Raw genomic sequence first — 13215 nt, 5'->3', positions numbered from 1 at the left:
ACTGCCTGAACATTGAAGTGTTACATACAGTTTGAAAATCTGTTTGGGTGTTAATTGGTTAGGACTGCGTGTGGCTGCAAGTAAGAGAAAACCCAGCTACAGTTTTTAAACAGAGGTTTCTTTTCCATACATTATGAGAAGCTTGGAGACAGATGTTGACCCCATTGATTTAGTGTCTTAGTGATATCAAGGCCTCTCTCTTACAGGTATGATAAGGGTATTATAGCTACAGGCGACACACTCATATTCAAGGCAGGAAGAATGTGGAAGCATGTGGGTAGCTTCACATCTGCCCTTCTTTTAAGAAAGTGAAAGCTTTCCCAGAAATCCCTGATTAGCCAGTGAATCCGTTAGCCACAGCCAGGTGACATGGCCACCCCTAGCTGTGCCGGAGACTAGAAAAGGAGGGAGCAGTGGTCCCACGTGACACATCCCCCTTGTGATCCAGGGCCTCAGCCACCCCACCCCCGACCTTAAAATCAGGAGCTCGTTAAGTTAAGGAGGAAAGGTAGAGTGGATATCGTGCAAGCAACTAACAGAATCTCTGCAACAGATCCCTTTTGGTCTTTGTTGTTTTTGTTTTAAAACTCCAGACCCTGTCAGAGTCAGATGTGCTGTGTCATTACTGAGTCCATTTTAAGGAGGCACACAAAGCCCTGGTGACCGAGCATGCTTTGTATGGGACAGAGTGAAACTCACTGTGTTGCACAGTGGGTGGCCTGCAGCATCTTTTTTTCTGCTGACCTTCTGTTCATTTTTCCAGATGAACCTATCCAGCCTTCCTCATCCCATAATGACAGCGTGCCTAGTTACTGCAAAAATGATGAAGGGGATATATTCCTGGCAGCGGAGTCCTGGAAGCCGGATGTGTGTACCAGCTGCGTGTGCATGGATAGCGTAATTAGCTGTTACTCTGAGTCTTGCCCTTCAGTATCCTGTGAAAGACCTGTGTTGAGAAAAGGCCAGTGTTGTCCCTACTGCATAGGTAAGACCAAGAAAAAAAATCCTTCCTTTCTCCCAGTGGCCACTAAATCTGCATTGACAGCCATTTGCCTAGATCAGTTAACAATTTTGAAATCTGTTTTTCTGGTTGACGTGCCACATAGAATCAATGTAGTCACATCAGGCGGAGGAAAGACATGGTGGATGTGTTCCTGAGATAAAGCATACTAAGAATAAGAAATGCTCTCTGAGGATGTCGTGATGCTATAGCGCTGTCTCTCTTGGGCTCCTTTGCCATTTCAGGATTTTCAATATTGGAACTCTTCCTTCACCCTGTTACTGACCGTGGTCTTTTTGTCCACAGAGAAACACCATGTCCCATATCAGAGTACACTTAGTGCCTAAGCTTGCCAGTGCCTTGAGATCAGCTAAATACCATATACTAATTTAATCCCCCAATTACTCCTCTGTCTGCTAACACTTCATTGATTCTATTTAAACCATGTGGTTGTCCGTGTGGAGGGCTTAGGGACACAGAGTGAGGCCTGAGTGACTGACAGAGCCCTCTCCTTCATGTGACCCACGGGGATACATCTTGTGAGCAGAGGACATATGTATATCAGCCCCTGACGTCTATACCAAAACTGGTCCTATGGACACAAGCCAGATGCCGTTCTGGAGTCCAGAAGGCGAGGCTCAGACAGCTGGCAGCTCTACTACAGGCACAGTCCCTGCTCCCAAGGCTCTCACTCTCTTTGATTGCTTTTGTCTCAAGTAAAGCTCATAAAGTCAAGTGAAAGACAGTGACATATCTCAGTCCAGTTGTGAACCTGTAATCAGAGTTAGCAGGTGAAAAATTAGGCAAGCTGTATTAATGACAGGCATCGTGCAATTTATTGCTGAAGATTTTTGCATGCTTCGTAGATGCAAGTCAGTGCATATATTTGGGGCGATGCCTGAGGAGGAGGAGAAATCCTCTGGCCACAGGGCTTTGTAACGATCCCCATAGATGAGTCGATAAATGGCGCTCAGGTGCACATTGGCCACCATTCAAGCTTATCAGGACAGCTCCTCTGGCCACTCTGTGGGGCCACTTCCTCTGAAGACTTATTCTACGCATTGGTATACAAGAGAGGGAAAGATTTTTAAAGCACAATTTCTGGTCTCAGGAATTTTACAGAGCTTGAGTTTCTCAATGTAATGGTCAGGGAAAATTAAAAATTATGTGTGAAAGATGGATTCTTTTAATAGGGTGCTGTCTATCCAATTTATTCTTTAAACCATGCTTTTGTGAGTGAAGTGGGGACTGTTAATAATTATGTTGGGACCATGGCTGTAGGCCGGGAGTGTCCCTAGTAAATCGGGACATACGGTTGCTGCCCCTCTTAGTGACTGGAGCGTTGGGTCTGCTGTAATACCCGTAAGCTTCGTAGCTCCTAAATGGAGCCAAAAATGTATCAAGGCATCCACCCAGCTTACTGCTACGTGTCTTCTCAGAGAGCTGACCAACAGTCATCTGGAAAGTGGCACAGCCCTTGGTGAGACCTGAATGAAAGGTGTAACCAGGCCACTATTCCAGACCAGGGTGTTGGTGGAGGGAGGGGGAAATGTCCAGCCAGGACCACTGTATTTAAATACCAAAACTTCAGTCCTAAAGGAAACAGATGATAAATCAACCAGGGGCACTTGGATCACAGTTGGAAACTAGGGCCCAGGAGGCCTGAGAATTCTATTACCTTCAGAGGAAAAACCCAGCAGTGAATTTCTTGTGTGTTGAAAACCCTCAAATTTAATTATTTTTAGATAAAAAAAGTTCCTGTTGTGTTTTGCTACTTAACTGGTAAATATGTGTGATTAGTAGATTACTCAACTAGTAAATTTGTTTCCATGTGATAACAGTAAATCACTTCTCTTTCTCACAAAACCAATTTAACAAAACCAAACTTATGGAAAGAAACCTGCATATCATAGTATTCTGTGCTGTCTTTTTTTTTTTTTTTTTTCTTTTGCCTGCATATTTTCCTATTCCAATTCCTGCATTATTTAGACCAGCAGTCCCCAACCGTTTGGGCACCAGGAGCCAGTTTCATGGAAGACAGTTTTTCCATGGGGGGAGGTAGCGTTGGTTCAGGCTGGTAGCGCGAGCGATGGGGAGCGGCGGGGAGCGGCAGATGACGCTTCACTCACTCACCCGCCACTCGCCTCCTGCTGTGCGGCCCGGTTCCTAACAGACCTCAGACTGGTAGCGGTCGCAGCCCAGGGGCTGGGAACCCTTGATTTAGACTATACATTCATCTTTAGTGTGGGGAAGAAAATACCAATTTGGCCCCAATTTGTGATTTTGATTTCAAGTTAGATTGTAAGCACTTTCACTAAATTGTGGTTCATATAAGCTCATAATGATAGAGTGGAAATTTTATTTCTGTTACATCTCCCTCCACAACTACTACCCCCTCCCCTTGACGCAGGTATAACTGTACTGTATAAACCTATGACGTATCTTCTGGGGAATGTATTGGGGAGTCTTAACATTTGATGTGTGATGCTCTGTGCTGTTGTCCTTGCATTCATCTTAGTGCTTCATACATGTTTTCTTACTGAAATAGTCATTAGGAGCCTCTATATGCATCATACTTTTCTGCAAGTAGCAAGGACCAGGTTATGTCCAAGCATATGAAGTCAAGTTCAGTTCATGACTGTGATATGGGGATTTTCTGACCCTCCAGTTTGCTCCCTTGGCCTCTCCAGGCTTATTCTCTTGTCAGCTTCACGTAAGTGTGGTCCCTCTGTAAGGGCACCAAGCCCGGGCAGCACTAGTACACCTGCAGGCGGTTACTGGTGATGCCCCAGTGGCAAAGCCTGCATCCCCATCCAGATCACCTAGCAAAGGAAGAAGGTAGGAAGGCCATCATTCTGCATGTCATAAAGCCCCCAGTTGCTTCTCAGCAGGCATCGAGGACCAGTGCTTTCATTGTCTCGTTTTAGGCTTTCTCAGTTTGAACTCAGCCCCTTATTAACCCAGATAATCTGTTCCCGGGGTCACATGTGCCTCCTCCAAGCCTATAGTGCTGACCTCACCATGGCTGCAGGTCTCCTCCCTGGGGGAATGTTCTCCCTAATCAGTCAAATATGGATCTCTAAAAACCTCAAACCTACCTTTAATCTGGCTTCTTTTTTAGTGCTAAAACCCCTGAAGAAAAGTGTGCTTGCTTTCACCTTGTAAAGTAGCCTTTTTTCTTATCACAAGAGAATTGAAAAGGGTGATCCTACTAAAAGTAGTGTAATTACGAATGTTTGTGTTCCTTTCAAATAAATTATCAAGTCACTAAAGTGCAATGATAATGCTTCTCTTCTGGTGTATGAAGGCCTCATATTATGTGTGCTAATTTAATAGAATGTGTAATACAGACATAATTAATAGGATTGATGATTAATTTTGAAAAGTGAACAGCTTTGCCTAATTACTTATAATACCCATCATTAGGGAATTCATCCTTGTCCTAGAAGGAAACTAAGTAGTAATTACCCAATCATTTTAATGGAACATCTTCTGATTCCCTAATTTTTTTATATTCCAGCTTCCTACACAAATACACACAAACTTAGATTTTATTTTCATAGGCTTTTTGACTGTAATGATGGCTTAAAGAAAGGGGAACAAGAATCAAGAGATGACTTGAATGTAGATCGGGGCGGGGGTGGGGGGAGGATAAAAGGCCTGTTGGGAATTCTAATGTGTGATAGCAGATTTGATATGTGGTTCCTTATAAACAACAGATGCCTTCGCCATGACAGACTTCACCATGCAAGATAGCCTTGATAGCCTTATCACTGACTACATGCTCCATGCCTTTCTAACCTCTCTGGAGCAAAACATTATTTCGGTGCTTCAGTGAGATCTTTATTCCATCGCTCCTAAAGGGCAGCAAACAATTAAGCCCAAAACCCTTACAGCACCGGCACTTCCTGTGCCTGAGGGGATGCTTGTCCTGACACATCACCCTTGCTCTGATGTTTGTGTGGGTGATGCTTCTGCGAAGGGCCAGACTCTAGCAACTTCTGTCTAGCAAGATCATCCCAGCAGATCTGCACCATGGCCAGGGGTGCAGTCATTCCTGAAGGTTATGTTCATAACTATTATATTTACATTATGTAATATAAAATTTATATTATCTATTACAGAAATATTATAAAGAAAGGCACTACCTTGATCATAAAGATCTTTCTTAATTTAATGTATGAGGTCTTCAAGCTCATATTGCTGCTACATCATACCTGTTGACTTTGGAAATGTAGATGCTCAGGTGTCCCCCGATGAAGAGTTGCGTAAGCAGCCCTTGTGTTGGCCAAGTCATAAGTATGACTCAGTGCATAGAATGTTGTTTTGAAACTTACCATTTGGCAAGCATTTTTACTTATTTGTAACCGTGTATTATTTTAGAAAATATTTGAGGTCATATATTTAGAGATATTTATATATCAGATATTTAGATATTTTTTGGCTGGAAATCCCTGAGTCAGTGCATCTTTCTCATTTAAGTTTTTGTTGAAGGTTAGTTATCTTGGGATGATAGTTGTTTGTATGTTATGTGTGTGTGTATGTATATATACACACGCATATTTATTTCGTAATTTGATGTGAACAAAGTTATGATGCTCTGATTACATGTCTTCAAGTCATCTAGTATCTTTTAAGTGTCTTTAAGTATCTCATATCTTTAAGGATCTCTGAAAACAAGTTCTATTATAGATGGTACATGAAAAAATGATTTTCTTGTAGGTTGTACATCTGTCTGATTAGAGGTTAGCTATTTTTTAATATTTTTATATGTCTTATATTAATATTTGAGTTAGAGCTTTCAGGTGGAGTCCAGCTGGCTTGGCACTCAGTCGTGATGGTGTAATTCTATTTCCTCTCCATAGTGATCTTTAACTAGCAAATGGTTAATAATGTTTCTTCTTGGTAGGGACCATGCCTACGCTTTATATCAAGTCAGTCTATCATACCACATTCATTTTTTTGCTTAGATTTATGTTGATTTGTTTAGGTATCTTTTTAAAATTTTTATTGGAATATAGTTGATTTACAATGTTGTGTTAGTTTCTGCTGTATAGCACAGTGAATCAGTTATACATATACATATATCCACTGTGTTTTAGATTCTTTTCCTCTATGATCATTACAGAGTTTTTTTTGTTTTGTTGTTTTAAATATTTATTTAATTATTTATTTATTTTAGCTGCGCTGGGTCTAGGTTGTGGCGTGCAGACTCTTAGTTGCAGCATGCGGGCCTCTTAGTTGTGACATGCAGACTTCTTAGTTGTGGCATGTGGACTCTTAGTTGCGGCATGCATGTGGGATCTAGTTCCCTGACCAGGGATGGAACCCGGGCCCCCTGCATTGGGAGCACGGAGTCTTAACCACTGGACCACCAGGGAAGTCCCATAGGTATCTTTTCTTAGAGATAAATACAAATAGTATCTCTTTGGAACATCTGTTGATTATTGTGTATTTAACTCAGCCCAGGAATCAAACAGTAAATATTTAATTCAGCATCTCTAAGATATACAACCCACAGAACTAAATGTTGTACATTTTTAAGCCATAATGTTATGATACCGGCATCATCATTGGAACACTTTTCACAGCTGTTTCTCCAGTGTGTTTTCTTAAAATTAAAAACTTCTGTGTATTGGAAAGAGAATGTACTTTGACCCCATTTCTGGCACGTTCTAGCTGTAGGTCTCAGTGGTAGGACGTAACTGTAGCTCAGTTTCCTCATCTATAAGATGGGAATAATAATATCATCCTGTGCTTCACTAAAGTGCTATGAAAATTAAGCGACATAATATACATATATGAAAGCACTTTGTAAACAGTGAACGGGATACGACTATATACTGGCTCAGAGTTACAGCTCTCCTAACACAGGGTGCACCTGACGTGGGTAACAGACGTCACGTGGACTCTGGTATCTCACTTTAAATATGGCATCCGTCCTTCTGCAAGAGAAAGGCCTGGATATTGCGTCCCAATGATAAGTTTTTGAAGGGCGAGAATATCTGAGAAAACACTTTGGTGTGGTGTACCTCATCCTGCACACTCTTTGCTTAAATAAATAGCGCATGACAACTTCAGTCACCTTATTGTGACCCCGGTGGGAGCAGCGTGCTGTCTAAGGGGTTGTAGTGCAGCCGGGTTGTGGCCGTGCCTGGCCCCACACCTCAGCACTTCACTGTCCTCCCATACTTCTGGATGTCTCGTGGGAGAGAGAATGGAGCTCTTCTATTTTTCTGTTTGCGTTGAGAGGCTAGTCCCATTTGAGGAGTTCAAGGACTCATTGTGCGGGATCCGCTATGATTCCTGGAAACAGAGGTTGTGGCATTTATAATCGGGGAGTGTTCTTGTCAGAAGGAGCCCCGGGGTGCTTCCTGCACATTCTTCAGAGCTCTCAGTTCCAGGGGGCCCTGCTCCACAGCCCCGGTGGTCACAGTTAGTGCCGAGTGATTTTAAACAAAAGGGAAGGGAAGCAGGATGCTTTTCTGTGTAATGTTTAGAGAGTGTAAGACTGACGGCATTCTGGTTGTCAGGCACTGTACTAACTTTGGAACTGGTCTAAAGTTGTCCCAACAAAAATAAACAGGGTTTGATTTCAGTTTGTTTATTAGGTCCTGCCCTCCACCCTAGGAAATATCTCATCTTGCTTATCCCCTAAGCAGCTTTCTCTTCTCACTTCAGTATCCCTTCCAGGCCCCCGGCTGTGTAAACAGAAATTCAAGTTGTTCTAGTTAACTTGGGGGAAACCTCTGAGTGGCATTTCTTTGTCGGGGCTCCGGCCCCATGTTCTTGTTTTAAAGACGTCTGCTGCACAGAAGGGAGGCTGGCGCTGGTGTTTCCAGAGATTATTAGCAGGTGCCTTTTGCCTCTTATTTCTGCCCAGGAGGCCAGCCCTGACTGTGTACCCTCTAATGAGGGAGGAACAACCCTGTATAGCAGGATTACATTTCAGCGACAAAATGCAATCAGACCTGAAGTCAGTCTGCAAACCCACCCGGAGGCTGCTGGTGGAGTGTTCCTGACAGCTCTTGGGCTGTGACAGGATGAACCACCTCCTGTAGGTGCAGAAACTCCTCTGGTGCAGAAACTGGCCACGCTGGGCTTCTACCTCAAAGTTTTCTTAGCCTATGTAAGAGTCAGTCTTTATACTCTTTATCAAGTTGGAAATGGAATGTTTCCTTGAACTTCTATCCATGAAGTGCTTAATCAACCCATAACAGATGCTTAATACAAAGATTAATAAGTTCTATTACTGAGAAAGTCCGTCCTCTTTGCATGAAGTAGGAATCAGCCAGAAGTTACTATGTTTATCAATTTGGTGAGATTTCTCTTGGTGGAACTCAGGGAAGTTTATAATTTCTCTATTAACTTGGAACCCTGTGTCATCACCTGTTCTTTCCAGTATGTTGAAGAAACCTGAAAGGCTCTTTTCGCCTTTATAAAGGAGACCTGTACTCCTGTCCCAGAAGTAGAATAAAATAAAGCAAAAATGGGACTTTCAGAAAAGTCTCAAAACTGTGGTCTGATCTGCCTTTACAGCAGTTAAGACATTGTAGAGTTTGGGGTTTTTGAGCACAAGCCACACGTTCTCCTTGCTTGGCCCTGCCATAAACCTTTCTCTGCTAAAAAAAAAAAAAAAAAAGACATTATATGGAAGTAGGAGTCAGCCTATTTGGCAACATTTGTCTCAGTTTTTTCTTTTTATGTAAGTGAATTAAGAGCAGATGTTTTATTTATTAAAAGCTAAAAGTTGTAAGATAAAGTATGCAATTTTTGAGGTTAATAAAGTTTTTTTTGCATTTTTAGGCAAAAAACTCTATAAACATTTGCTGATAAAATTACTGTGTATTAGATCTCTGCCTCAGTGAAATTGCCTAGGCCACCTGCGTCTGTTTTTAGTAAGACTTCAGTTGAGTTCCGCTTTTATATTCTTTTCCAGTCTGTGGAGGTCCAGCGAGCCAGCATGTTCAAAATCAGTCGTCCTCTTCTATGCCTGCAAATCTCTGTCCACTTCTTAGTGACCTGCTTGTTTATTTGCTCAGATTCCTTCTTCATTCTGATTTCTGTTTGTCTCCACTTTATGTAAAAAAAGTAAAAGCTGGTTTCTCAAACAGGAGGCACCCACGTTCCATTGATCCTCCATCGTGGAGTTTGTGCCCCGAATGTGCCCAACTTGGGATATAAAAATACAGAGGATGTCACAAGGCCAGGGATCACAGTGTCTTGTCAGCTAAGAGAAAATAAAGTATAAGGTAATAGTAGCATCTCATTCCTTTGTGGGAGTTATAGAGTATTTGTAATGCATTGTTACAGTCATAAGCCAAAATTTTAAAAAGCACTTCCTCTATACTTACCCAAGTCAGCCATGTCAGTGGAAACACTTGGCTGCCTTTTTCAGTCTCTCTTCTAAGTCTTGTGTTACCCATAGTGTACCTGGTATCTTTCTCCACCTGCCTAAATGACTGCACGAAAGATTTCTTTAAAATCCCTCGAACGTCACACTTAAACTGATTTGAAGTATAATATCACTGGCAGGGCCTGCAGTTTGCACAATTTTTTTCAAATCATTTGGCGCATCTGTTTTGAACTGAAATCACACAGAGCTGAGGAGATCCTCTGGATCCAGGAGCACATCCCCGAGGACAGAGACCCCCACCTGCCTTGTGCACCACTGCACCCCCGGCGTTTAGAACGGTGCTCTCTACAGCGATGTGCAGAGAGAACGAGCACCTGCTGCACAACTGCGCTGGATTGTTTTGCAGTGGGACTTACTCTGAGAGTAAGAGCTGCATTTACTTTCTTGGCCACGAGCATCCCAGAGTAAATTACTTTTCAGGTCTCTAAATAGTACGTTGGAGATTTGGAAGAACTGATGCAATTTCTAAAGCTGCCGAACTTCCTCCCCGGAAGCTACTCCCACACCAAGGCTCTGACTTCATGGCCATCACAACCAGAGTTAGAACCTGAACTATCTATGCAGGAACGTTGTCTCCTGGTAGAAATGGAGAAGTCCAACGGTAATGCAGATTCTAGTGGATTTTAGGTTTTAAAACCTTTCACAGAGCAAAGGGGGTGGGGAATCTGGAAATGCTTTCTTTTCATCATGGTCAGATTCAGAGCAAGGTCCTGAGCTACTACATCAGTGACTCCTGAAATAATTGGATTTTTATAGAGGAAGAAAACGACATGATTCTAGTATCCAGGTTTTACTGTTAATTAGCTTTATGGTGTAATTAGTAAAATAGCTCAAGAGTAAAAGCAAAGTCCAACTTTTAACAGCCTGGTAAGCCTCTTCTTATCTTAAAAAGAAGTAAGATAGCGAGGTTCAGACAGGTGGAGAGGTCAGCTCGAAAGGAGTTAACATTTCAAGGCCTTGCCACTTCTTCCTCAGCCCTTTCAGATAACCAGAATTGAGGAAGAGGAAAAAGGGAAGACCACGCTGAGTTTTCCAAACTCTATCACTGAAAGAGATCACATATTTTTATTGTAGTCAAACATGATGCAAGATAATATTGCTTCTTTTTGTGTGTGTGTGTGTGTTTTTTTTTTTTTTTTTTATGGCTGTGTTGGGTCTTCGTTTCTGTGCAAGGGCTTTCTCTAGTTGTGGCAAGCGGGGGCCACTCTTCATCGCAGTGCACGGGCCTCACTATCGCGGCCTCTCTTGTTGCGGAGCACAGGCTCCAGATGCGCAGGCTCAGTAATTGTGGCTCATGGGCCTAGTTGCTCCGCGGCATGTGGGATCTTCCCAGACCAGGGCTCGGACCCGTGTCCCCTGCATTGGCAGGCGGATTCTCAACCACTGCGCCACCAGGGAAGCCAATATTGCTTCTTTTTGAATCCAAAAATATAAGACATATGTCTGAGCGCTGCATGAGTTAAATGGCTGGCCTGCCTGAGGAGCTATGGGCATGAGTGCTCCAGGCTCCTGACACACGATGCTGAGAATGACGCAGCAGTAAACCTCCATCCTTTAGCAGGGAGGGACTTTGTTTCTGTTAGAGGCCAAAAGTCATTTCAAGCCGATCTGATGGATAAGATAGAGGCCAGAGCTGAGGAAACCAAATACCAAAGCTGATCTAAACCAAGGAATGGCCATAAAATAGTGATCGTCTTCCTTGCCTGTTTCAAAATTTGGCTCTGGATGTCATTGCAAAAGGAAAATTCCAAAGCTGTATGAAGCAGGGGCAATATCACCGGAGTACGTTTATAGCCCTCAACAATGACTACGTAGAAAGGGATCACATGTGTTTGGGTATGTAACTCCTGATGTGTTTGTTTTAAAAATAAACCTTATTATATTAGTGTCATACCTCATGTTTTCCTTGGAACATTCTTCTAGAATCCTCTTCCTTGAGAGAGAGAGGAGTGTTAAATAGAAATCTGCCTGAGAAGAACCACAAGTCCTCAATAACCACTGTATCTCCATTCCTTGATAGGATTGTGCAGATGTCTGATGCAGTCGGTTGAAGGGTAATCTACCTTTGAAGGCAAAGACCTTGAGCCCCAACAAATGTAAGGGGTAGGAAGTCTAAGCGCCCATTCTCCAGAGTTAGTGAGCAGTAACCACTTTTGTTTGTGTGGCCCAGATCCTTGCCCAGGAACATGGAGCTCTCAGGTTATCCCGCTGGGGACGAGGCAGGCAGACAATGTGCGGGGACTGTGGAGGTGTGTGTGGTTTCCATCCTGGCCCTGCCACTTCCTAGCCATGCGTTTTGGGCAAGTTACTTATTCTCCCTGTGCCTTGGTTTTCTGTGGAATTCAAATAACACCCTGTTCCATTGGCCTGTGGAGAGCATGTGGAATTGACTTGTGAAAATTGCTTGGTTAGGGTGGTCCAGTGGTTAAGACTCTGCTCTCACTGCCGAGGGTCCGGATTCAATCCCTGGTCGGGGAACTAGGATCTCACAAGCCATGTGGCACAGCCAAAAGAAGAAAAAAAAAATGCTTGGTTAGCACCATGCCCAGTACATAGTAGGCAGTCAGTAAGTGGAAGTTATGATTATCATTAGGTATTGAAGAATAAACCTAATGTCACTGTCAGCATAAGCAACCAGTTGGAGTGATGAATACCACAGTCAGAATGAAATGGACAGCCCACTCGATAACCAAATAGAAACTGTTTAGGTTACTTTTAGTTGGACAGTTCCCACATCTCTATTTCTGCATCCCTCTTCAGCCTTAAAGCTTAAAATGCTTTTATATGGACTTTCAATTAGACTATGCTGTTTTCCCCCCAAAACTACAATGACTTCATTAGTTTATTATTTAGAACCGCAAATTGGGTAGATTAGCCACCATGTCTCCCTGTAAACCAAGTCATTTCTAAAATTTTCTGACAGAGCTTTCTCAGATTGACCCAAATGTGCCATGGGAGGAAGTGGTCCATCCAGGAAAAGAAATGAGCGTGTAAGAAATAGGGGCACCGGCATTTGCAGCAACATGGATGCAACTAGAGATTATCATACTAAGTGAAGTCAGAGAAACATAAATATCATATGATCTCACTTATATGTGGAATCTAAAATATGGCACAAATGAACCTATCTACAAAACAGAAACAGACCCACAGACATAGAGATCAGACTTGTAGTTGCCAAGGGGGGCAGGGGGAGGGAGAGGGATGGACTGGGAGTTTGGGGTTGGTAGATGCAAACTATCATATTTAGAATGGATAAACAACAAGGTCCTAATGTATAGCACAGGGAACTATATCCAATATCCTGTGATACAGCATAACAGAAAAGAATATTAAAAAAGGATGTATAGGGACTTCCCTGGTGGCCCAGGAGTTAAGAATCCGCCTGCCAATGCAGGGGACACAGGTTCGAGCCCTAGTCCGGGAAGATCCCACATGCTGCGGAGCAACTAAGCCCGTGTGCCACAACTACGGAGCCTGTGCTCTAGAGCCCGCGAGCCACAACTACTGAGCCTGCGTGCCACAACTACTGGAGCCCACGCGCCAAGAGCCCATGCTCCGCAACAAGAGAAGCCACTGCAATGAGAAGCCCATGCACCACAACGAAGACCCAACACAGCCAAAAATAAATACATAAAATAAATTTTAAAAAAAATGTGTATAACTGAGTCGCTTGGCTGTACAGCAGAGATTGACACAACATTGTAAATCAATTATACTTCAGTAAAAAAAAAAAAAGAAATAGGGGCACCGGGATCCATCAGTCAACTGAAATTCACAACATACTTTCAGGCCTCTG

The 13215-nt window shown here is 43.0% G+C and overlaps 2 protein-coding genes across 3 annotated transcripts in view; one reads left to right on the top strand and one right to left on the bottom strand.

Annotated features, from left to right (window-relative positions):
• The window catches only part of FEZ2 (fasciculation and elongation protein zeta 2), an 84934-nt gene that overhangs the window by 7114 nt on the left and 64605 nt on the right, over positions 1-13215 (bottom strand). The window lies entirely within an intron of this gene.
• Positions 1-13215, top strand: part of CRIM1 (cysteine rich transmembrane BMP regulator 1) — a 205106-nt gene that overhangs the window by 171160 nt on the left and 20731 nt on the right. For both annotated transcript variants that reach the window (XM_082356695.1, XM_082356694.1), the window contains one exon: positions 764-985. In XM_082356695.1, coding sequence (XP_082212821.1) covers positions 764-985 — 222 coding nt within the window. The remainder of the gene's footprint in view (positions 1-763; positions 986-13215) is intronic.

Source organism: Balaenoptera borealis (assembly GCF_965194805.1).
Source record: "Balaenoptera borealis genome assembly, chromosome: 15".
In the NCBI taxonomy this organism is placed as follows: domain Eukaryota; kingdom Metazoa; phylum Chordata; class Mammalia; order Artiodactyla; family Balaenopteridae; genus Balaenoptera; species Balaenoptera borealis.
The sequence above is the reverse complement of the archived record's forward strand: the minus strand, read 5'-3'. Positions and strand labels throughout refer to the sequence as shown.